The sequence below is a fragment of the Rhinopithecus bieti genome, unplaced genomic scaffold (genome assembly GCF_001698545.2).
Source record: "Rhinopithecus bieti isolate Rb0 unplaced genomic scaffold, ASM169854v2 scaffold_14839, whole genome shotgun sequence".
Lineage (NCBI taxonomy): Eukaryota > Metazoa > Chordata > Mammalia > Primates > Cercopithecidae > Rhinopithecus > Rhinopithecus bieti.
In genome coordinates this window covers 731848-758032 of record NW_016808133.1, presented here as the reverse complement: position 1 = coordinate 758032, position 26185 = coordinate 731848, and the positions used below count along the sequence as shown (strand labels likewise).

At 41.2% G+C, this 26185-nt stretch overlaps 1 protein-coding gene across 1 annotated transcript; it reads left to right on the top strand.

The window, feature by feature from the left end:
* The first annotated feature begins 1 nt into the window (after position 1).
* On the top strand, positions 2 to 20414 carry ARV1 (ARV1 fatty acid homeostasis modulator). The gene is made up of 6 exons (XM_017885582.1): positions 2 to 232; positions 8521 to 8640; positions 10285 to 10438; positions 15584 to 15808; positions 16929 to 17075; positions 19958 to 20414. Exons 1-5 carry the CDS (start codon positions 59 to 61, stop codon positions 17069 to 17071), a joined length of 816 nt encoding a protein of 271 aa, XP_017741071.1. The 5' UTR covers positions 2 to 58; the 3' UTR covers positions 17072 to 17075; positions 19958 to 20414.
* The last annotated feature ends 5771 nt before the right edge of the window (positions 20415 to 26185 follow it).

Genomic DNA, 26185 nt, shown 5'->3' with positions numbered 1-26185 from the left:
GGCGTCTGACGTCTTACCCGCCACAGAATCGGAAGTTCTGGGCTGCAGTTGAGTGGAAATGGGCAACGGCGGGCGGAGCGGGCTGCAGCAGGGGAAAGGGAATATGGATGGGGTGGCAGCGACTCCTACTGCTGCCTCGGCCTCCTGCCAGTACAGGTGCATCGAATGCAACCAGGAGGCCAAAGAGTTGTACCGAGACTATAACCACGGTGTGCTGAAGATAACCATCTGTGTGAGTTGTCAGGTGTGGGGTGTCCTTGAGAAGAAAATGGCGCGGCGGGATTTGGGGACCGCGAGGAGCAGGGTCCTCTGATACAGTCTTTAGTTCGGTAGTTGCTATTCCCGCCCGGGGTCTTTGCATGAATATCTGTACTGATAGAGAAGTCAGCTACCCAACAGCGCTTTTCTCATCCTGGGGCATATTTGGGTGATACGACCTAACCTGGCGAACGGACCGGACCGGCAGGCAGAGGTAGATGTGGGCATTTTGCAGAGAAATTTAAAGATCAATTCGGTTGACATTTTGGTTCATGCCAAAGCTACTTCCTTGTAGCTCTTCTCCCTTTGACAGAGAGATGGTACCATCCTTACCCTCCACAACTCATGTTGAATCCACCTACGATGCTTTTTAAAGGTTTCGTCAATTGTAGTTATTGAATGTCTACTGTGTACAAAGCACTATGCTAGACGTTGGTGATACAAAACCCAAAAGTGAGGAAGTAAAAATTCTCATTTCAAGGTGTTCGTAGTTTATTAAGAGGGAATAATCCTATGTTTAAAGAGTCTACAAAGTTGGAGGTTCTTTGGGTGTATTAATTAGCAAAGAACGTGTCACAGAATAGAGAGTACGTTTTTGTCCCATTTCAGATCTTGTGATTTTCTAATAATCTTTAGTAAATTATGGTCTGTAGTAATATACAAGAGAATAGACAAACTGAGTGTATGCCTATATAATCTGTCAGCCACATAACGTTCTGGTGCATACACCCTCAATTTCCTGTTCCTCTCTCAAATGCTTTCCCTCCTTTGTCAAAATGTCAGCCCTTGTTAAATCCAACATATTGCCGGGTCTTGTCCCTGTGCCCATGCAGCGGTACGTTGCTGGGGGAAAACAAATTTGTGACCATTAACCTCATGTAGGCTTTTCATGCTGTCTGGCAATCTTATTTCGTTTTTGCTCTTTTTTTTTTTTTTTTTTTTTTTTGAGATGGGGTCTCCCTCTGTCACCCAGGCTGGAGTGCAGTGGGGCAATCTCAGCTCACGACAACCTCTGCCTCCCGAGTTCAAGCGATTCTCCTGTCTCAGCCTCCCGAGTAGCTGGGATTACAGTCCCGCACCACCACGACGGGCTAATTTTTGTATTTTTAGTAGAGACCAGGTTTCACCGTGTTGACCAGGCTGGTCTCGAACTCCTGACCTCAAATGATCCACGCACCTCGGCCTCCCAAAGTGCTAGGGTTACAGGCGTGAGCCACCGTGAAAACAGAAGAGAACTTCCACCAGGTTTGCAACAACATAAACCAACATAAACCCAATACTAGCATTTGTTATTTCTTTACTGTATTCTTGTCTTCTGCCTTCTGCTGGATCATGCCCACCAGCATGCATACTATTACTTCTTCCATCAAAAAAAATAAAAATAAAACCAACACCACCAACAAAATACGCTTGCTGCCACTTCCCCCTTTAGCTTCTGCTCTTTTCTTCTTAATAAGAAAGCAGACCTTCTAAGATATGTTTGTACTGTCTATTTCCTTTCCTAGTTTCTCTTGAACCTGCTTTAGTCAAATTCGCGCCCACATTTCATTAGAAACTGTTCTTAAGATCACCACTTCCACTTCGCTAAATCCAGTAGTCGATTCTCGGTTAATGATCGTCAGCATTTTACCTCATTACTTCCTCCTCCTTGAAATGCTGTGTGCACTTCCCAGGACTCAGTACTCTTCTTATTGTCTGCTTACTTCACTGGCTATTACCCCTCAATCTCCTTTCTGCTTTTGCTTCACCTCCCTTAGCTCTTAATCATGGTGTATTCCAAGGCGTAGTCATTGGGCCTCCTTCTGTCTGCATGCTTTCCCTGGAAGAGCTCATTCTGTCTCATGGCTTTATATACCGTCAACATTTGGACAATTTCCAAATTTATATTTCTACCCTGAACCTCTTCCCTAAACTCCAGATTTAAATGTCCAACTACCTACTTGACTTCTCCACGTGGATTTCAATAGACAGCTCACATATACCCATCACAGTTAGTGGCAACTTTACCATTTTAACTCCTAAAACCAAGAAACCTTGGTGTCATCCCTATTTCTACTCTTCCTCTCACATCCCATATTCAGTTATTCAGCAAATCCTGTTCTGTCTTCAAATTATGTTCAGAATCCACTACTTCTCACTACTCCTGCTGCTACAATCCTCGTCCAAGCCACCATCATGTCTACCCGAACTATTGTTGTAACTCCTATCTAGTCTCCCTACATCATCATTGCACCTCTTCAGTCTTCTCTCCACGCAGTACCCAGGGACTGATCCTTGAAAAATATAATTTAGATCATATCATTCCTTTGACCAAAACTTTCTGATGATTTTCCATCTCAGAGTTAAGGCCAGAATCCCTGAACTGGCTTATAAGGCCCTATGTAGTCTCCTGCTACTCTTCCCCTTCCTTATTTTACGGCAGTCCCACTGGCCTCCTGGTGTTTCTCAAACTAGGCAGGTTCCTTTCTCAGGGCGTTTGCACAATGCCTGGAGCACTCTTCTATCAGGTATCTGTGTGACTAATTCCCTTACCTCCTTCAAACATCTCAGAGAGTCTACTCTGACTACCCTATTGAAAAGTATGATAGGCTTCCCAGCTTTATCTTTCTCTATAACACCTATCTGCTTGTAATCTTGTATATAATTGACTTTGTGCTGTGTATCTTCTCCTATTGGAAGGTAATTTACACAAGGACAGACATTCTGTCTGTTTTATTCATTAACGTAGCTGTATCACTCAGAACAGCGACTGACATTTGGTAGCCACTCAGTAAATATCTGTTGAATAAATGTATCCCTTCCAGGTTTTTAGATTAGCATATGCTTGGCCATCCAGGGGAGGAAGAGAACAAGATCTCGTATGTGGTCTAAACTTAATAACTTTTGGACTGGTCCAATTAAATGGTTCATTTGGAAGATGATAACCACATAACTGAATATGGTCTGAAGAAAAGCTAGTATTTGTATATGCATTTTAGTAGTCTTTAAAAATACAAAAAATCTCTTTTTTGTTGGCATTAAGCTAACAAAATCCCTTTGCTAAACAACAGGTATTTGTTTTGTTTATGGAAAGGCAAAATAATTACTGGATAGCTGTTTAGGTCAACATTCACTTCCCCCCTCCCCTTTGTTCCCTAACATCATACTCTTTCTCCCAGGAGATGGATTTTGGAGTTATATTTGGAGTATTGAATGGTGGCACAGTACTTTATGGATTCGTTATTGTCCACAGTCATTCCATAATGAGACAGAGTTTGTAATGGCCTTGTCACTATCATACTAATGCATACTAAACTTCAGGCGATAATAGCACAACTCAGGAAAAATCATTTCGTTGATGCCAGACTAAAAAATTAAACCACGAAGCGACGAATTATTTTAAAAGCTCTCCAACCTCTGAGATACAAAAGTAAGAAGTTTTAGACATGAGACCATTTGTTGTGACATAATCTCCAGAGTTTCTAAGTGCTTACTCATACATACTTTGGTCTCTTCCCTACCAAACTTGGAGTCAGCAAGGTACTCAGCCCGATCGCTCACCTGTATTTTTCCGAGATCAGACGAGATCGGGCGCGTTCAGGGTGGTATGGCCGTAGACACACCTGCATTTTTCATCCCAGTCTCCTTTCCTTTTGCTCTGCTTGTTTTTTCACTGCCATTCCTCCCTGCTTGCCTTTTTGTGTTTCTCTTTCCTCTGTCTAATATATCATATGTCCCTTGCTTTTAGCCAATCCTGCTGCTTCAGCTCTTCACAATTTATTATAAGTATGCTTAAAGATACAGTACTTTTGGCCAAGCACGGTGGCTTACACCTGTAATCCCAGCACGTTGGGAGGCCAAGGCAGGCGGATCATGAGATCAGGAGTTCAAGACCAGCCTGACCAACACGGTGAAACCCTCTCTCTCTAAAAGTACAAAAATTAGCCAGGCGTGGTGGTGCATGCTTGTAATCCCAGCTACTTGGGAGGCTGAGGCAGGAGAATCGCTTGAACCCAGGAGGCAGAGTTTGCAGTGAAGCTGAGATTGTGCCATTGCACTCCAGCCTGGACGACAGAGTGAGATTCTGTCTCAAAAAAAAAAAAAAAGATACAGTACTTTGTATTTACTATAGGGCTTGGCTTATTTTAAGTGCACAGATATTTAATACATTCGTTATTATGTTAACAAAACAAAACTCCTATAAGATTCTCCTAAGTTTGCATTTCCTTCAGCACCCACCCTTGGGATCCTAGATGTGAAGATGAATAAGACACGGCCCTATCCTTGAGGAGCTTAAAGACTTGAAGAAGGGAAGGGAATGCTCCTAGAGATGACAGGAAGGAAACAGCAGGAATATTTAAGAAAAAAAGTAGTTTGGCTGATTTATATTCTAAAAGAGATCTGATTCGTCAGGCATTGGAGAACACAGCAGGATAGAGGAAGTCACATCCATGTTGAGACAGGCGGTGGAAGCAGCCTGAATTCCCAGAGTATGTTTGGTCCTTGTGTTGTAGGGATTCTTTAGAGGAAGATTTTTCTCTTTTCAGGATACTTGCCTATAAAGTAGTAAATGAAACAATTTTGCCAAAATAAGAAACATAAGAAACATAGTTGCTAAATCTGGGCAGGCATGATGGTTCACACCTATAATCCCAGCACTGGGAGACTAAATGGCAGATCACTTGAGGTCAGGAGTTCAAGACCAGCCTGGGCAACTTGGTGAGACCACCGCCTGCGCCCCACCTGTCTACTAAACTACAAAAATCAGCTGGGCATGGTGGTGGCACATGCCTGTAGGCCCAACTACTCAGGAGGCTGAGGTGGGAGGTTCGCTTGAGCCCGGGAGGCAGAGACTGTAGTGAGACAAGATCCCACCACTGCACTCCAGGCCTGGGCGACAGAGTGAGACCTTGTCTCAAAAAGGAAAGAAAAGAAAAGAAACATATATACTAAATTGAATAAATACGACTCCCAGTGGTCTGTTTTGCGATATCTACATTTGTTTGTTTCGTGTGTGCGTGTGTGCGTGTGTGTGTGTGTGTGTGTGTGTGTGTAGTTTTCCTCTTTACATTCAAGGTGAAGGCAGAGGGAAAGGAAGTTGCAAGCAGCACTTAAGGGAAAAGCAAATAACAGAGGGAGAACAAGGAAAGTGCAGTGTAAACTAAGAGGGAACCAGCGAATTCTAATGACTTCTCAGCATTTATAAAACATGCCGAATGCTAAGAAGGGTAATGGGCAAAGCACACAGGATATCACATACTACCAGAAGCTGCCTCCTCTGTTTGATTTCATGTCACCCTGTGCTCATCCCATTGTAGCCGTTGGATGCTACATAGTCTGATGAACTGTGATCATCAGACCGTATCATAGAGGCATGTTTGTCTTCTGCTTCTAAACTGTTAGGTCCTTGAGGATAGAAACTGTGGCTGAAGGTGAGTATCTAGCACCTTGCAAGTTCCTGGTCCATAAAATGGCCAAGATAAGAGAGCGATTGTTATGCATGTGATAGCAACTCCAAAGACATTTGTCAAACAGATAAATGCAAAAGGAATAACAGCTGCTGTGTCTCCTGGTGTTGGTTTCTGCCTACCTCCTTCCAAGTATTGTCCAAATCCCCAGCCTTAGACTTGTGATGCTGTCCAAAAATGGGTTTTAGAGAGCATTTAAAGGACAGAAAGAGGACCCCTGACTTCTTAGGGTTTCCATTTTAACATGAAGCAGCCTCTCTGGTGTCCCAATCTTGCATGTAGAAAGGAAGGAGATATGTTCCACGTGAGTAGCCGAGGGAGACATATCAAACGGCTCTTTGTCATGGACATGGAATTTCTGATTCTGGGGCTTCTGTTTAGATGCTGGCTTATTCCTTGCTCAGATAAAGAACTGCAAAAATATTAACTCCTTATGCCTCAGTTTGATTAAGCAGATCTTTTTTTTTGGTTTTTTTTGAGACGGAATTTTGCTCTGTCGCTCAGACTGGAGTACAGTGGCGTGAACTCTGGCTCACTGCAAGCTCCACCTCCCAGGTTCACGCCCCATTTTCCTGCCTCAGCCTCCCAAGTAGCTGGGACTACAGGCACCCACCACCACACACGGCTAATTTTTTGTATTTTTTTTTTTGTAAAGATAGGGTTTCACCATATTAGCCAGGATGGTCTCAATCTCGTGACCTCGTGATCTGCCCACCTTGGCCTCCCAAAGTGCTGGGATTACAGGCATGAGCCACCGCACCCAGCCCTGATTAAGCAGAATTAAGTTTGAGGTAACAGCACATCTCCCTTCATTGGATCACTTGGTAACTGGAAAACATACCTATTCCTGTAATGATTCAAATGAAGTGGAGAAACTATTTAAATTGGGAACACATCCAATTTTTTATTACATTTGAATTGCAGGGTCAGTATTCTTCAGTGCACTTCATTTTTCTTCCAGCACTTTAACGTAGTCAAAAGGCCAGCCTAGAATGTTTTTATACTCGCAACTCTTCTATTTTATCTTCTCAAAGTTTCCAAATGTTATGCATTTGAATTGTAGCCATTCCAGTAGTCCCCATTCTCTTTGGGGGATAAATTCCAGGACCCACAATGAGTGCCTGAAACCATAGATAGTACGGAACTCGATTACCATCAGTTGGAACACATTTCTGTTCATGCCTTCCACCCACAAATGTAATACTTTTCCCATCTTTCTTTTTTTTTGAGAGAGAGACAGAGACAGTCTTGCTTTGTTGCCCAGGATGGGCTCGAACTTCTGGCTTCAAGTGATCTTCTCACCTCAGACTCCCAAAGTGCTGGTATTACAGATGTGAACCATGGCACCTGGCCCTGCCTTTTCCATCTTAGCACTTCTCACATACTGTGGCCTTAATTTTTGCAGTATGAAACGCCACAGCAAAACTAGCACAATTTATTTTCTTTACAGTTGCACAGGTAGAAGATTCATTCTTACCATAGATCTTAACCTCAGCATAAGATTGTTTTTTTCCTTATTAGCTGAGAACTTTCACCTTTTCACTTAAAGCATTTTACAGCTTCTCTTTGGCTGTAAAATTGCCAGCATCACTACTCTCGTGCTTTGGGGCCAATGTTGAGTCAAAGAAGGGTGACTTGAACCACAAGCACTGCAATAGTACGATCCTTAATCCTGTTAACCTGGACAGCAACTAGGTGGCTAACGGGCGAGGAGCATCTGCAACGTGGACACACTAGACAAAGGGATGATTCACATCCCGGGCAGTGGAGCAGGACAACATGCAATTTAAAACTTAGGATTATTTCTGGATTTTTCCATTTAATTTTCAGAATGCTGTTGACCTCAGGTTACAAACTGCAGAAAGCAAAACTGTGGCTGTGGGAGTACTGCTATAGTTTTATAAAGTGAATAGTAGCTTTGATGCAACTTTGTGACTAGTACTGCTTTAGAGGTCACATTTCTAATGAGCTTCTTTGTGTATACCTGCATTTTTTATGTTCTAATGGTGTGGGGATTTGGTAACATTGTAATCACATGTGTCTAGAGAATCTGAACTCTAAATTGGTGACCCTTCAAGGGGAAAAAAGCCATTTAATGTGAACTGCTAAGAGCCAAGGGAGCCTTGATTTTGGAACCTAGATCTAGGCTGCACAACCTAGTTCCTTACACAGCCCAGCACTCTCCATTGCCTCTACTCTAGCAGAGAAAAACCATTTTCTTTCCATATCCTTGATGTTACTGGAGAAAAACCCAGGCTTCCCCTGTTATTGGCCACCTCAGGATCTTTGGAATCGTGCCCCATTCTTTACCTGCTTGCAGCTCTCAGTAGTTCTGGGGACAAAGTAACTTTGCTGAGTACTTTTCTCCAAATCATGTGCCAAGAACCATAAAGTCAGGGGCATCTAGCCAAGAGGCAATAATTTATCAATGAAAGTGCATTATAAATGTATTTATTTTATAATAATTCCTACAAATTGAAAGTAGAATTAGACATAGAGTCTGTATAGATTGAAAGTAAAATCTTCCGGAATACTTTCCTGCCTAAACTCAATCTTTAAATTAGATATATTTTTAGCTTCTTGAATACGAGGTTAAAATATTAATATTCCTAGCCTGGAAGATTATATTTAGTCCTTTCTGAAACCCTTTCTTATATAGACGAACATTGTGTATCTGAATGGAAGTTTATATAAATAATTGCTAATATGGAAATATTGCTATATGTGTCCAAAATAGACTCTGCTGTTTTGGAATCCTTGAGGATTTCAGAAAGTATACATTTGCTTGTTCTAATATTATCCTGCATTATTTCAGAAATCCTGCCAGAAACCTGTAGACAAATATATCGAGTATGATCCTGTTATCATCTTGATTAATGCTATATTGTGCAAAGCTCAGGCCTACAGACATATTCTTTTCAATACTCAAATAAATGTAAGTTGCGATCATTTTATTTTTTAATTTTATTTGATGCTGTTGCATTTTAAAAAATAAGAATTTTAAGCAGAAGTAAAGAATATTATTATAAAAGAGAAAATTCTAACTTAAGTCTTTTATTGCAACGTATCTGGAAGTTTCTAGAAATAATAGATGTTGATTTTAGAAAGTGCATAATGCTCAGTGAGTGTTTAAGAATGTGGTCACTGGCAGGAAACTGACAAGCCATAATCTGAATTACCTGCTAGTAAATGGAAACAATCATCACTGGTTTTTAACAGAATACAATTAGACATATCCAAGTAGGGAGAGAATTATACCTAAATGAGGTAAGCAAACATTAAAAGAAAAATGTTTTTAAAAATATAATTTATTGCATTTTATACTTTGCTATTAAAGGAATGTATAAGATAAATAACATTCAGTTTAATCAAAGTCCTGATTTATAAAGTTGAATAGAATTGTGAACTCTTTAATAGTTTGGGTAGAGTTGACAGATAACATACAGGACAGTCAATTAAATTTGAGTTTCATATACACCACGAATTAATTTTTTAGTGTGAGAATATCCCAAATATTGCATGGAACATACTTACACAATAAAAATTTATTCATGCTGTATGTGAAACTCAAATTTAACTGGGCATCCTGTTATTTTATTTATTTATTTATTTATTTATTTTTGAGACAGAGTCTTGCTGTGTCACCCAGGCTGGAGTGCAGTGGTGTGATCTTGGCTCACTGCAGCCTCCACCTCTGGGGTTCAAGTGATTCTCCTACCTCAGCCTCCCAAGTTGCTGGGATTACAGGCATGCATCACCATGCCCAGCTAATTTTTGTATTTTTATTAAAGATGGGGTTTCGCCATGTTGACCAGGCTAGTCTGGAACTCCTGACCTCAAGTGATCCGCCCACCTCTGCCTCCCAAAGTATTGGGATTACAGGCATAAGCCACTGTGCCCAGCCTCTTCCTCACTTTGTTTTGATGGAGAAAGTTCAACCTGAAGGAGGACTACATAGAAAAAAGCCAATTTTTGTTGCCTAGTATTTTTTATTTTAGCCAAAATTTCAGACTCTTAAGAACTTCCAGATTTTATTTGTTCTCTTTTAATATATTGAATCATACTCATCCAGGCAGAGGTATTTTTTAAAAACTGATGTTCAGACTAATAGTTTCTTATTCAATATCATGGAATCTTCAGATTAAATCTGTTCTCTTATTGCTGTTCCCACATATACATGAATCACATAAGTTTTTTGCTTGATTCTGTGGAAAGGACAGAAGTCAAAAATGTGTAATGAAAGGTGAACTATTATTTAAAGCAGTGATTCTTAACTAGGGGTACACATTAGAATCCCCCCAGAACTGTTTCAAAATATAGATGTCTATGTTTTACTATAAAGATTCTGAATCAGGACCGGGGCTTAGACATTTAAATTTTGAAGAAATCTCCCCATGTGCTTCTGGTGGACATTGCTGATTAAAACCCACTGATTACAAAATGACTACAATTAGCCACTTAGTTGGGCAGTTCTGAATTTGAAAAGTGACTAGGTGGGATACCACAAATACTCTGTACCTGTTGATATTAGTGCAACTGTTTCATTACCTAATTGAATGGCAATGTCTTTGACTATCAGATCCATGGAAAACTCTGCATATTTTGTTTGCTTTGTGAAGCATACCTGAGGTGGTGGCAGCTTCAAGATTCCAACCAGAATACTGCCCCTGACGACTTGATCAGATATGCTAAGGAATGGGATTTCTATAGAATGTTTGCGATTGCTGCTTTAGGTAAGGAGATGCCACGCTTTCCATTCTTAGTTAACTATTCTTCCTTAACTAATCTGGTTAAAACTAAGACATGTAGTCTTAATCGTTGGTAAGAAGAGCTAGTTAGTATGGGACTTGGGATGGAATTTTCAGCACCACCACTACTAACCTACGAGGTGAGTGTGTTTGAATCACCTGCTTTTTAAAAATTTGTTACAACATATATGGTATGGAAATAGTTGTGCTTATCAGATTAGAAAGTTTCATAAAATATTTTGAAGCACAATATTGTTGATAAAATTCTTTTATTTTTATTATTATATATTTTTGGAGACAGGGTCTCACTCTGTTGCCTAGGCTGGAGTGCAGTGGCACAGTCACAGCTCACTGCAGTCCTGACCTCCTGGGCTCAAGCAATCCTCCTGCCTCAGCCCCCCAGATAGCTGGAACAACAGATATGCACCACCACACCATGCACCACCTCCAGCTAATTTTTATATTTTTTGTTGAGATGGGGGTCTCTCCATGTTGCCCAGGCTGGTCTTGAACTCCTGGGCTCAAGCAGTCCTCCCACCTCAGCCTCCCAATGGGATTACAGGTGTGAGCCCCTGTGCCTGGCCAATAAAATTCTTAATGTTTAAGTTTTGATTATCCAATCTGAAAGTTACCTAGGTCCTATCTTTATTAATAGAGATAATTGCCAGACATTACGCAATGTATTGTACTAATTCCATTATACTAATGCAGTGTATTTTATAGGGTTCGTTATTTTTTGTTACTTGTTACTTATGTGACTGCATGCAGGGAATTTGGCTACTTCTCAAAATTCCTTAAGTTCAGGAAGTGCTTTTCAGAATTTGACTTCATAAGTTATTGTTTTCCTATTGTCAGAATTGTGTTGAGCTACTTTCTGTGACTATTTTATTGCTAGTTCCATGTTTCTCTGCTTCTCAACTCTTTGATTATAATGAAATCTTACTTTAGTAATACTGAGTCTCCAGTCCACTCCAATATCACATTTCTCGTCTGTGTGTCTTCTTTTGTCCTCTTTTTTTCTCTATCTGCCCTTGCTCTCTTGGTCATATAACCTGTCTGCTGAGAACTCTCAAATGTCCATCTCTAATCTAGATCTTTCTCCAGACCTCTAGACTCTACATCCATCTGCCTTCTCAACATCACCACTTGGATATCTAATAAATCACCATACCCATAATTAAGCTCCTCATCTCTCTGCCTCTACCACAGCCTTCCCCTTCTCAGTTGTAACTCCATTCTTTTAGTTGCATTAACCAGAAAGCCTTGCAGTCATCCCTGGTGTTTCTTTCTTTGATACCCCATAGTCAGGTCATCAGGAAATCCCGTTGGCTCCACCTTCAAAGTACTTCTACTTTTTTTTTTTTTTTTTGAGATGGACTCTCACTCTGTCGCCCAGGCTGGAGTGCAGTGGCACGGTCTTGACTCACTGCAACCTCTGCCTCCCGGGTTCAGTCTATTCTCCTGCCTTAGCCTCCCAAGTAGCTGGGATTACAGCCGCGCACCACCATGCCTAGCTAATTTTTGTATTTTTAGTAGAGACAGGGCTTCACCATGTTGGTCACGCTAGTCTCGAGCTTCTGACCTCATGATCCGCCTGCCTCTGCCTCCCAAAGTGCTAGGATTACAGTCATGAGCCACTGCGCCCAGCCACACCTTCTACTATTATACTACTACTACTCTCCATTCCCTCCAGGGCTGCCACCCTGGTGCAGGCCACCCTCATCCTTCACCTACGTGACTACAGTAGCCTCCTTGTATTTGCACGCAACACAGAGTAGTCCTTTTCAACCAAATCAGATCATGTCACTGTTGTGCTAGAACACAGTAGCTCCCCGTTTCACTCAGAGTGCAAGCTGAAGTCTTTACAGTGGGCCTTGTACTGGAATCTGCCCCTCCCAGTACGTCTCTCATTTTATCCACAGCTGTTGTCTCCCACGTCTACTCTGACCCTCCCCATCTAGTTAACTTGCTTCAGAAACACTGGAAAACTTCCACCTTAAGGCCTTTGAAGTGGCTCTTCCTGTGCCTGGAATGCCTGTCCCCCTAATGCCCAGATGTCTGACTCCTGCATACCCCTCAAGAGTTTGCTGAAATGACACTTTCTCAATTAAGTATACCCTGATCAATGCTACCACCTCCCCTGGCACTCCTGATCTCCTGTTCCTGCTCTACTTTGTTTTTCTTATGGTACTTACCATTTAACATACCACAGAAGTTATTATCTTTTGTTAGTGCCTTTCTCCACTAACACATCAGCTGAATGAGGTCAGGGCTCTTTGTTTTAGTCACGGTTGTAGCTCAGGCACTTAGGTGCCTGGCCCGTAGTAGGTGCTTAATAAATATTTGCTCAGCTGATTGAATGAATTATTGCATACTACATTCATGTATGCACTCTAACTTGAGCAAGTCACCATCAGTTATACTCGGTGATTATTCATTCACTATTCATTATTATTCCTTCCCTTAATAAATATTTTTAAAATACTTATTAGGTGCCAGTTACTACTTTAGGTACTAGAGATATATCCATGGAAAATACATAGAAAACTCTCCGCCTCCATTATTATTTAATTACTAAGGCTTATGACAGCTTAACCGCCATGTTGTCCAGTCTATCGATAATTTTATATACAATTTGGACTTTTAGAGTATGTTAGCCTTTTTATCTTATGAAACATAATACTACTAAAAACATCCTTGAGCACATCATCTAGCCCAAGAATTAAAACCTAATATGATTTTAAACTTTAAAGCAAAGCATCTTAAAATTTTTTTTAATTTTTATTTTTTTAAGAGTCAAGGTCTTGCTCTGTCACCAAGGCTAGAGTGCAGTGGCACAGTCATAGCTCACTGCATCCTGGAGCTCCTGCGCTCGAGGGATCCCCCTGCCTCCATCTGTCGAGTAGCTGGGACTACAGGTACATGCTACTGTGCCCAGCTAATTTTTTAAAAAAATTATATAAAGACAGTATCTTACTCTGTTGCCCAGGTTGGCCTTGAACTCATGGGCTCAAACAGTCCTCCCATATGGGCCTCCCAAAGTGCTGAGACTGCAGGCATCAGCCACTGCTCCTGGCCCTTCTTAAAATTTCTAAAGATAAACTGTTATATGTCCATATTTTGTATGTAGTATTAAAAACCAGGCTTGTTTTTAAATGGGTTGGAATTCCTATAGCAACTACTCGGTAGTAGACATTTTGATGCTTAATCAGAAGTTTCTTTCTACTATTACTTAACTTTTTTTATGTGTCTCAGTCTAATCCCTAATTAGACTGTATAGTCCAAAAGAATATCTTAGCCGGGCGTGGTACCTCATGCCTGTAATACCAGCACTTTGGGAGGCCAAGACAGGTGGATTGCTTGAGCTCAGAAGTTGGAAACCAGCCTGGGCAACATGGCAATACTCTGTCTCTACAAAAAATGCAAAACTTAGCTGGGCATGGTGGCATGTGCCTATAGTCCCAGCTACTTGAGGGGCAGAGACAGGAGGATCACTTGAGCCCAGGAGATCAAAGCTGCAGTGAGTCACGTTCATGCCACTGCACTCGTGCCTGGACGACAAAGTAAGACTCTGTCTCAAAAAAATAAAAGAATATCTTACATAAAGAAAGCATTTTATAATTTAAAAACTGCTTTTACAGGAATTATTTAATTTTCACAATCATCCTCTGAGGTAGGTAGGTACTTTAGGGGTTCCCCCATCTATAGCTGCAGAAACATAGATGTATAGATTTTCCCAAAGTCTCACAGTGGGTCACTATCAGTGCTGAGACTGAGGAAAGTCTCCCGACCCCCTTCAGTGTTTTCCACACTGGAGTATTCTATAGGTAGGTAGCAGCTCCTACTGAACTGACTTGATTGATGAGAGCCTGAGGGCTGGTGTAGTTCCGTAAATCTCATAAATCCTAAATTTAAAAGATGTGGAGGTTATCTAGTCTAGCTTGTCTGGTGCAAGAAATCTTTCTGTCTAGATTCCTGAGAGAGGTTGTAGCTTTGAATGTCTCCAGTGACAGGAGTCAACCTACCATTGTTAGATGGTTCTTGTTATTTGCTATTCATTCACTATTTGTTCATTCAAGGAATTATTTATTATTATTTTTATCCAAAATCCAAGCTTTACAATCTACCTGAGTAAATTCTTGTAGCTGACAAGCCTTTTAGTTATTTCGAAGGGAGATAGCATGAAATACATCATATTTCATGGAGGTTAACCATCCTAAATTATTTTTATTGATCCTAATCCACCTATATTTGGAACCTCTTTAGTTTGGCTTTATTAAGTTCAAAAAAGAGGATAGTTGTTTCTGCTGTAATATAATACGTGTGTCCAGAGACACCTAATTCTGCAGACACCTAAACTGCTAATAACGTAGCTTATATGGGAAAAAATAAAATGAGGGACTGGCCACTCAGAATGGATACAGTTGGGTAATCAGATGACTCACAATCCTAATAAAAATTACAGCACAGTTAAAAGAGATGTTAAATTCCTAGTTAATAGAAGCTGAACAGATTGTGCTGTGTTCTGACCATAGGACACAGTGGAACTATTGCTGCTGCTACTCTGGACTCTGTCCTACGAATACTTTCTGAAAGTGTAAGGAATTGCATTTTAAAATGTCGTTAAAATGAGTAAAGGAAGTCTCAATTAACAATATTAAAAATCGTGTGGATAATAGGCACTTAAATAGTGGAAGAATGCACAAAGAAAAATGTCTTCCTGTGTTATCCCATTCTTAGGATGGGTCCCATCTTTCACACTGAAAAGCCTCCATTCTCCTGTTTTATTCTTTGGAGAGCTCTTACACTGAAGATGCTTAAGCAGAATCTTACTTCCTTCAAGGAACTTCAGAAAGTTGATGATTACAATTCTAATGGAGTTACTTTTTCTTCAGTGGATAATGTTTCTGAAATTATACCAGCAGGATCTGACACAAAAGCCAGGAGTTTATTTAAAAAAAAAAAAAGAAGGAGAAGAAGAAGAAGAAAAAGAGATTGTTGTGATCTTGAGAAAGTATTTCTTATGAAGTCAGCTGCTAAGCTGTATTTTGGAACTGTGGTTTATTTGTTTTTAGGGGGATATATTTTGGATGGGGATATTCATACTTTTATTTTCCATTTCTTCTTTAGAACAGACTGCCTATTTTATTGGCATTTTTACCTTCCTGTGGGTAGAACGGCCCATGACGGCGAAAAAAAAGCCCAACTTCATTTTGCTGCTGAAAGCATTATTATTATCTAGCTACGGAAAACTCTTGCTGATTCCAGCTGTCATTTGGGAACATGACTACACACCTCTGTGCCTCAAACTCATTAAAGTATTTGTTCTAACATCAAATTTTCAGGCAATTAGAGGTATGTTTATGTGTTTATTCTGCCTTCTCAGCTTTCAACCCATAAAAAGCTTAAAGCCTTGTTTCTAGGGTGCAGTTTTTATATAACCTGTTGAACACTGGAATTCTTCATCACATAGTAACAATACCTAACACTTCTATAGCAGGTACTCAGTGTTTTGTCACATTTACCCATGTAATACTTTATAGTTTTCAAAATGCTCTCATATGCATCATCTGTGTCCTGTGAGGTCAGTAGAACAGCCATTATTTGATTTTATGAATGAGTTCCTGGGACTCTGAGGGTTAAATGACTTGTCCAGAGTTACATGGCTGGGCAGTTATCAAGTCAGGAGAGACTGCTGAGTGTCTGCATCTCAATCCAGGACAATTTCTGCTGTACCAGGAAGAGCAGCCCTGTGTGCCTTCATTTTCCCCATATATTGTACACACTGCTATTTTATTTATTTTTATTTTATTTATTTTTTTGAGACAGGATGTCACTCTGTCACCCAGGCTAGAGTGCAGTGATATGATCACAGCTCACTACAGCCTCTACTTCCTGAGCTCAAGTGATCCTCCCACCTCAGCCTCCTGAAAAGCTGGCCACAGGTATATGCCACCACACCCCGCTAATTTTTTGTAGAGACAGGGTTTCAACATGTTGCCAGCCTGGTCTTGAACTCCTGGGTTCGAGCAGTCTGCCCACCTTGGCCTCCCAAAATGCTGGGAACAGGCATGAGCCACTGTGCCTGGCCGAAGTCCTATTTTAAATGAACTTATTACCTGATACTTTTTATCAGAATCCTTGTCATCTTGCAAACTGTGACACTGGAAGTATCATTTTGTTGTTGTCATTATTCTCTTATAGCCTTAGAATTTTTTGTTTTCTCCTTTGATATTCATGGGAATCTACCACTTGATTTGAGGAGGAGGGGCTTAGTGTTTTGTTGTAAGCAGAGGCTTTGGTTCTCTAAAAACATGTAGATAGAAAAGTGGGAGAAGATAACAGCACAGATTAATAAGAAAAAAAATAGATTTTTCTAAAAACAGCTTTACAGAATAATTCATACTACACCAAAATTTACATATCAGTATCGTTTCGTTAATTCTGGACTTATTGGCTGCCTTCTTTTTTCTAGTGACCCTAAACATCAACCGAAAGCTCTCCTTCTTGGCCATGGTGAGTGGCTTACTGCTGGAAAGCATCATGGTCTACTTCTTCCAGAGTATGGAATGGGATGTTGGAAGTGATTATGCCATCTATAAATCTCAGGACTTCTGAAGAGGTACTGAAAGCATGTGGTGTTCATGCATTCAGACATATAGCCTTCTCAAATTAGACAGATGTCATTGCGAAAGAAGTCGGTGCCCTTACATAACCCATTCTCTAGCGTCTAATTGCCTCTAGGTCACCCTCATCTTCCTCGAGGACTTCAGTACATGGCTCCCAGGGGTCTTCACTTTAGTTCCTTTTGTCACCCTCTGGGACATCAACATCCATGTTTTTGTTCCTTCTAGAGTCCTATCCTCACAATTTTTCTAACACCTCCACTCCCACCCATTCTACTAGGATTGTAGACTCTAAAACTGTCTCCTACCCTTCCCAAGCATTCTCCACCCTCCCTTCCCCCATGCCAGCTTTTTGCTGCCTTTCTCACCTCTAGTCTCTTGACCTCTTACTTTCCTCTGCTTCTGACCTGCCTTGCCTCTTTTTTAACCACACCTGGAACCTGTAGGCTGCGTTGTGCTCTTCTCTGTTAGTATCTTGGCATCTATCAGCCTTTTGCCTTCCATCATACATGCTTTGCTAAGGCTGTTTGTCTTAGAGACAACCTGTCTCCTAGAGAGCCTCGCAGTGTTTCCTGAGCAGCCACCTCTGCCAGTGCACAGAACCTCAGAAGATGTCATGCTGCTCCTGTGCCTTCATAGTCACCTCCAGTGACCCTTCCAGCAGAGGGCTATACCTCAGTTGTTTTGTTTTGGTCGTCCCCTGTGTCTGCTCTGACTTTGCTGAGAAGTGAGACCTTCGCAAGTTCCTTAAGCTTCCCTCTTCACTTCACGTCCTCTTCGGTCTTCCTCGTTCTTTCCTCCTTCTCTCCTTCCTATCTCATGTTGTGCTCAGCTTCCTCTCTGGGGCTGTTTCTGACCTGTGGGTGTCCCCCTCCCTCCAGTCACAGCCAGACTGTGGATGGCAGCCTCTGTGTTAGGAAGCAGGACCTTAGGCAGGATCCCGGAAGGCTGGGCCAGATAGTGAGGAAAACACTGGAGCAGAGGGACGCAGACCCCCATCAGGGAGAGTTGAGGCTGCGCTTTGGTCTCTCCCTCCTTGCTCTGTTACATCCTCCTTTCAAGTAGCGGCTGTAAAGCTTCTTCTAACACGCCATCTTCCACTCCTCCATTCCTGTTGCCTCAATCTCTCTTCATGCCCAGCTAATCCTCCTTTTTGGGTCTTCAGACATATCACTGCTTCATTGACCCTCTCTCCTGTATAGCAGCTCCCTCCCCTCTGCCTACGTACATGCACAGCTCTTCATTCCAGAACAGTTGATGTAAGCCTGCTTCTCCTCTTTCTTCACTACCTTTTCTCTTTGTAAAACATACTTTCACCCAGAGTCTCCTGAACGTATGCTCCTAAAATTCACAAGGAGAGCAGGGCACAGTAGCTCATGTCTGTAATCCCAGCACTTTGGGAGGCGCGAGTCAGGAAGATGGCTTGAGCCCAGGAGATCAAGACCAGCCTGGGCAACATAGTGAGACCCCATCTTTAGAGGGAGGAAGAAAAAAAAAACAATAGCTGGGCATGGTGGCATACACCTGTACTCCCAGCTACTCAGGAAGCTGAGGTAGGAGGATTGCTTAAGCCCATGAAGTTAAGGCTGCAGTGAGCTGTGATTGCGCCACTGCACTCCAGCCTGGGTGACAACAAGATCCTGTCTCAAAAAAAAAAAAAAAAAACACACAAGGAAGCCAATTCCCACTTGTTTTCTGAGTCCTCCTCCTCCCTTAGCTCTGCTCCAGAAACCTCTGGCTCCTGGCTCCTCCTGAAACAGGCCACCCAGTCTCTTCCTGTTAGATCTTTCTTCACCGACTTCTTTGCCTGTGCCCGGATTCTGTCCTCAGTGCTCTTCCTTCCCCGCTCACTGTGCACATAACTGTGCACTTTCCTTCCAGGCCTCATACCTCCAGCTTCCCCTCTGTGCCAGGTCCCCTGCCTCCTACCAGGACGGTCCTGCCATTACCTCAAGTGTCCACAGGTCTGATATGGAATTCAGTGTCACCTGCACTCTCCTGTTGAAGCAGAGTCCTTTTCTGATAGTGTTTCTCTTGAAATGCTCCTCATGTCTTTTCACTCAGACCTCACCCTCTCCTGCCTAAAGGTTCTAACACCTCCAAACCAGCCTGCAACCCATACTGCTGCCATGTGAGTCTTCAGGGAGCACTATTTCTGGGGGCCTTCTCAATTTTTCCATCATATCTGATTGCTGACATAGGAGTTTCTTGTCTCTTTCCGAAGAATGTCTTTAGTTTTCTCTGAGCATTAGTGTGGCCCTCCATAATGTCATCCTAATTGATCTCTCCAGGCATGTTCCTACTTACGTTCCACATCCACCACAGGTCCTCTCTTCTCCAAACTTGCCTTATGCTCTCCTTGGGTCCTGCAGGGCCCTCGTCTCCACCTAACCAAATATGGTCAGCTTTGCCTCTCCATGGAATAAGTAAAGACTTTCCAAAAACTTCAGTTTGCAGTGCTTACTTTTTCCATTTACTTCCTAGTGCTCAACTTAACACCTACAGCAGTCACTTTCCCAAGAACTTCTGACATTGCCCCAGGGTCAGATCTTTTGTTTCTGCTTTCATAAGTGCATCTGCTTGTCCAACAGTCAATTATAATTTATAGTTAGGAAAATAAGGTCATATATCTTCAATCACTTGAAAGCCATTACACTGTTTTTTATGATCTCATGTTTTATACTCATCTATGTCTGGCATTAAAATTTCATGTGTTTATGCCTCACTCCCCCAGCCTGCTCAGAAGTCTGGTGCTGGGAGAGGCATGCCTTAGGTTCCTTTGTATCCACCTTAACTCAGGGCCTGCCCTAGTAAGTGTCTGTCAGTTTGATTTTTCAGCAGAATGTGCCATTCTAAATACATCCTTTATTTTTCACAGTTTTATTCTTCTTTACTATCTGTGGCATGACCAGCTGTATCTGAAAGAGAAAAGACATGAAATATAAACCAACCTCCTCATTTCTGTTGAGTAAAATGAAGCAAAGATTGGAAACACTTTCTGAAAAAGAAAGCAATGATAATAGCAGTGGATACCCACCCCCACAAATGCACCCAAGAGACAAGCCATTTACATACAGATATTCACAGTCACATATAGAAACACCCACACGGACACAAAGAATGTTCCTGCAGAGACTAAATGACATGCAGCAGGTGAAGATGTATACGTTATACATAAGCCAGGTAAGCACTCATAATTCACACATAATAAAACATCTAGGTTTCATTCCTTTGACATGTTTATATCTTTTTAATTTAAATGTTGTTACTGGCTTAAAATATTTTGTGTTCTTACAATAGAAATGCTTTTAATAAAGTATTTCAGAATAAACCAAGTTTTTGTAAATTTTCAATTCAGTAATTAAGGTAATCTTTAAAATTGGGTGATCCAAAATAAATGATAATGAAAACCACTGAGTTATATACTTTACAAGGGTAAATTACATCTGAATAAAGCTGTAATTAAAAACAAATGACACCTCTCCCCTTTTCACTCTCCCTGTTTCGTTCATTTGTTCTTTCATTATTATTCATGCCACAGATACTTACTGAGCACCTGCTGTCTCTGTGGCAGACCCTGTGGTTACAGGGGTGAATAAGACATGGTCCTCTTGAAGCTTACTGGGCAGTGCTGGACTCGGAAGTATGAGTAGAGAATCACAGTGCAGTGCAATGAAGAGGTGGGAGAGGGTGCTCGGGCAGTACAGAGTAGCAACACCTATTGCAGCATTTGAAGTTGGGAGGGCTTTGGAGAGGAAGGGAAAAGGAAAGGAACTTTCCAGTATCCCTGCTAGAGAGAACAAGAACACGTGTTGAATTAGAGGGTGGAGAGTGTGTTGGAGATTGTGCAGGGCCTGAAAGTACATAGACACCTGGACGAGGCTCAGCAGTGGGGGCTTCACAGTGACACTAGGAAGTCATGTAAATGGTTTATGAAGAGCCTTTTGTAATTTGTCCCCAAGGACTATGAAACCAGCACAGCTAGTTAAACAGAAGAATCCAAAGATTAGAAAAAATTAATTGGGGTAACATCTCAAAACAGCCACAGGACAGAGAGGGCTGTTGACCATCTGTAAGTGTTAAGGGGAGAAAGGGAGAACAGGATTCAAAGGCATACAACCAAAAGGAAAAGGTCAGTTAAAAACAAGTGTCGGAGGCCATCCACGGTGGCTCATGCCCATGATCCCAGCACTTAGGGAGGCTGAGGTGGGCAGATCACTTGAGCCCAGGAGTTTGAGACCAGTCTGGGAAACATGGCAAAGTCCTGCCTCTACCAAAAAAAAAAAAAAAAAAAGTAGCCAGGCGTGGTGGCACACAGCTATAGTCCAAGCTACTCAGGAGGCTGAGGTGGGAAGATCACTTGAGCCTGGGAGGCAGAGCTTATGGTAAGCCAAGATCGTGCCACTGCACTCCAGCCTGGGTGACAGAAAAAGACTCGTCTCAAAAAAAAAGTGTCAGAAAAAGGACCAAAAATGTAATACATCAATGATCATAGCTTTGCTAATCTGTCTGATCTGTTAACTCAGACAAGTAAAGATAAACATATCATCCGTTTATAAATTAATAAATCTCATTTTTTTTTTATCAACACAGAAGTGTTTATTAGTCATTAAAAAAAAAAAGGTAGATCTGGAGGAAGATGGTGGATAGGAGACAGGGAGACAGGGCTAACATGCAGCTCCCACTTGGACAGACAGAACAGTGTGGAGACTCACCGTGGACTTTTGCTCCAAGGACCACCATAGGAACATGCCAGGCAAGCCAAAATAATTTACAAATCCTTTGAAAGAAGCAGCACACCACTGCAAATTCTGCAAGACAGTCAAAAAATTGTGAGTTCTCAATGTGTGAAAGAGGGAAAACTTACCTCTGAACACACATCCCCACTGGAGAATCTGAAAATCCAGATCACAGAAGGAGGATTTAACCCTACCTAGAGCTGGAACAGATTTAGGGAACCGCACAAAACACAAAAGTAGAAGCAGCAGTGTGAAGAGCCTTGTAGGCACTCCCAGTCTCCAGTTCAAGCCCAGGAAAGCCATCCGTGGACTACATCTCACAGGAGCCCTCAGGGAAGGCAGACAGCAGAATTAGGGAGGTCTTAAACAGGGTGAAAGAAGCTTCCAACTGAAATTTGTAATAATTTTTACGAGGCATGAATTTTCTTGAGCAGAATCCAGTGGGTAAATGGTAACTGCTGCAGATATGAGCGCAGGAGCCACCACCAACGATGTGGGCAGACATGGAAGGGTAAGGCCTGAAACTTGTGCTTAGTTTCTTAGTGGGGAAGCTTACAGCCTGGGGCAAGGGCTGAGTGGGGCACTGCAGGAGTGAGACCAGCCTCACCAACTGCATGGGGAGGCCTCTTGCTACCAGCTATCTCCCACTTCCCTGGTGAACTAGATGACACAGCAGAGGCAGCCATAATCCCTTCTGGAACATAACACCATTGGCCTGAGAACTACCCCCTCATCCTGCACAATGGTAATGGCAAGCCCTACCCAAGGAGAGTCTGAGCCTAGACCTACCTATCCCTGCCCAACCCCACCATGGTGTTTCTCTACCCACCCTGATAACTGATCACAAAAGACATAAATTCTTGGGAGCTTTATGGCCTCACCTATCATCCGAGAAACCTGAATACTTATCCTGGCCAACTTACGACAAGCTTATAGCCCCCTTCTACTACCATAGCTGGTGTTCTCTTGAAACCATCACCTCCTGGCCAGAGGCCAGCCAACTCAGGCCATTACAGCAACTCATTGCAGAATAACCCTGTTCCCAGGAAGGAGAAAACAGATAATTCCACTGTCTGCAACATCCTGGCTAACCAGAGGTCCTGAATCTGTCCACGTGACAACTTCACTACTGGCATAACCAGCATTCAAGAAAGCCAGCACACTAAGCATATCTACAACCAAGGGCTCTCACAGTCTATTTCACTCCCTGCCACCTCCACCAGAGCAGGAACTGGTATCCATGGCTTGGAGACCTGAAGATGTATCACATCATGAGACTCTGCAGACATTCTCCAGCATCAGCCCAGAGCCTGGTGGACCCACTGAGTGGATACGCCCAGAAGAACAATAACAATCGCTGCAGTCCAGCTCTCAGGAAGCTCCATCCCAAGGGAAAGGGGGAGCGCCCCACATCAAGGGAAGAACCCATGGCACAAAAGAATCGGAACAACAAGCCTTGAGTTCTAGGCCTTTCCACTGAAATAGTCTACCCAAATAAGAAGGAACCAGAAAAGTAATTCTGGTGATATGACAAAACGGGGTTCTATAACACCCCCAAAAGATCACACTAGCTCCCTAGCAATGGATCCAAACCAAGAAGAAATCTCTGAATTGCCAGAAAAAGATTTCAGAAGGTTGATTATTAAGCTACTCAAGGATATACCAGAGACACTTGAAAACCAGCTTAAAAGAAATTTAAAAAACAATACAGGATATGGATGAAAAATTCTCCAGAGAAATAAATATAAGGAAAAAACAATCACAATTTCTGGAAATGAAAGACACTTAGAGAAATACAAAATGCACCGGAACATTTCGACAATAGAACAAGTAGAAGAAAGAACTAAAGAGCTCGAAGACAGGGCTTTCAAATTAACTCAATCTGACAGAGACAAAGAAAAAAGATTTTTTAAAAATGAACAAGCCTCCAAGAAATTTGGGATTATGATAAATGGCGAAACCTAAGAATAATTGGTGTTCTTGAGAAAGAAAAGAAATCTTAAAGTTTGGAAAACTTATTTGAGGAAATAAATGAGAAAAACTTCCCTGGCCTTGCTAGAGATCTAGATATCCAAATACAAGAAACTCAAAGAACACCTGGAAAATGCAACACAAAAAAGATCATCACCTAGGCACACAGTCATCAGGTTATCCAAAGTCAAGATGAAAGAAGAATCTTAAGAGCAGTGAGACAAAAGGATCAGGGAACCTATAAAGGAAAACCTGTCAGATTAACAGCGATTTCTCAGCAGAAACCTTAAAAGCCAGAAGGGATTAGGGTCCTATATTTTAGCCTCCTGAAACAAAATGATTGTCAACCAAGAATTCTGTATTCAGAAAAACTAAGCTTCACAAATGAAGACAAGAAAAAATCTTTTTCAGACAAACAAATGCTGAGAGAATTCACCAATGCCAAACCAGCACTACAACAAATGCTAAAAGGAGTTCTAAATCTTGAAACAAAACCTTGAAATACACCAAAATAGAACCTTCTTAAAACATAAATCTCACAGGGCCTACAAAACACACACACACACACACAAACAAACACACAAAATGGGGGAAAAAAGGTATTTAGGTAACAACTAGCATAATGAATAGAACAATGCCTCACATCTTAATACTAATGTTGAATGTAAATGGCCTAAATGCTCCTCTTAAAAGATACAGAATGGCAGAATGGATAAAAATCAACCAACCAAGTATCTGCTCTCTTCAAGAGACTCACCTAACACATAAGGACTCATAAACTTAAGGTAAAGGGGTGGAAAAATATATTACATGCAAATGGAAACCAAAAGCAAGCACAAGTAACTATTCTTACATCAGACAAAAGAGACTTTAAAACAACAACAATAAAAAGAGAAAGTGGGCATTCTATAATGATAAAAGGATTAGTCCAACAGGAAAATATCACAATCCTAAATACATGTGCACCTAACATTGGAGCTCCCAAATTCATAAAACAACTACTACTAGACCTAAGAAATGAGATAGCAACACAATAATAGTAGGGGAATTCAGTACTCCACTGACAGCACTAAACCGGTCATCAAGACAGAAAGTCAACAAAGAAACAATGGACTCATACTATCCCTTAGAACAAATGGACATAACAGATATTTACAGAACATTCTACCCAGCAACTGCAGTATATACAGTCTTTTCATTAGCACATGGAACACTGTCCAAGATAGACCATGATAGGTCACAAAACAAGTCTCAATACATTTAAGAAAATCAAAATTATATCTAATACCCTCTCAGATCACAGTGGAATAAAACTGGAAATTAACTCCAAAAGGAACCCTCGAAACTCTACAAATACATGGAAATTAAATAACCTGCTCTTAATGATCTTTAGGTCAACAATAAAATCAAGATGGAAATTTTAAAAGTTATTTGAACCGAACAGTAATAGTGACATAACCTATTAAAACCTCTGGGATACAGCAAAAGCAATGCTAAGAGGAAAGTTCATATCATTAAATATCTACATCGAAAAGTCTGAAAGAGCACAAACAGACAATCTAAGGTCACACCTCAAGGAACTAGAGAAACAAGAACAAACCAAACCCAAACTCAGCAGAAGAAAAGAAATAACAAACATCAGAGCAGAACTAAATGAAATTTAGACAAAAATATACAAAAGATAAATGAAACAAAAAGCTAGTCTTTGCAAAGATAAACAATATTAATAGATTATTAGTGAGATTAACCAAGGAAAGAAGAGAGAAGATCCAAATAAGCTCAATTAGAAACAAAACAGGAGATATTACAACTGATACTGCAGAAATACAAAAGAACATCCATGGTTACTATGAACACCTTTACATGCACAAACTAGAAAACCTTGAGGAGACAGATAAATGTCTAGAAATATACAACCCTCCTAGATTAAAACAGGAAGAAATAGAATCTCTGAACAGACCAATTAAAAGTAGCAACATTGAAACAGAAATAAATTCCAACAAAAAAAGTCCAGGGCCAGATGGATTCACAGCTGATTTCTATCAGACATTCAAAGAAGAACTGGTACTAATCTTACTGAAATTATTCCAAAAGATAAAGAAGAATCCTCCCTAAATCATTCTATGAAATCAGTATCACCCTAATACCAAAACGAGGAAAGGACAAACAACAAAAAAAGAAAACTACAGATCAATATCCTTAATGAACATAGATGCAAAACTCCTCAACAAAATACTAGCTAACCAAATCCAACAGCATATCAGAAAGATAATCCACCGTGGTCAAGTGGGCTTCAGGGATGCAGGGATGGTTTAACGTATGCAAGTCAATAAATAAATAAATGTAATATACCACATAATCAGAATTAAAAACAAAATCATATGATCATCTCAATA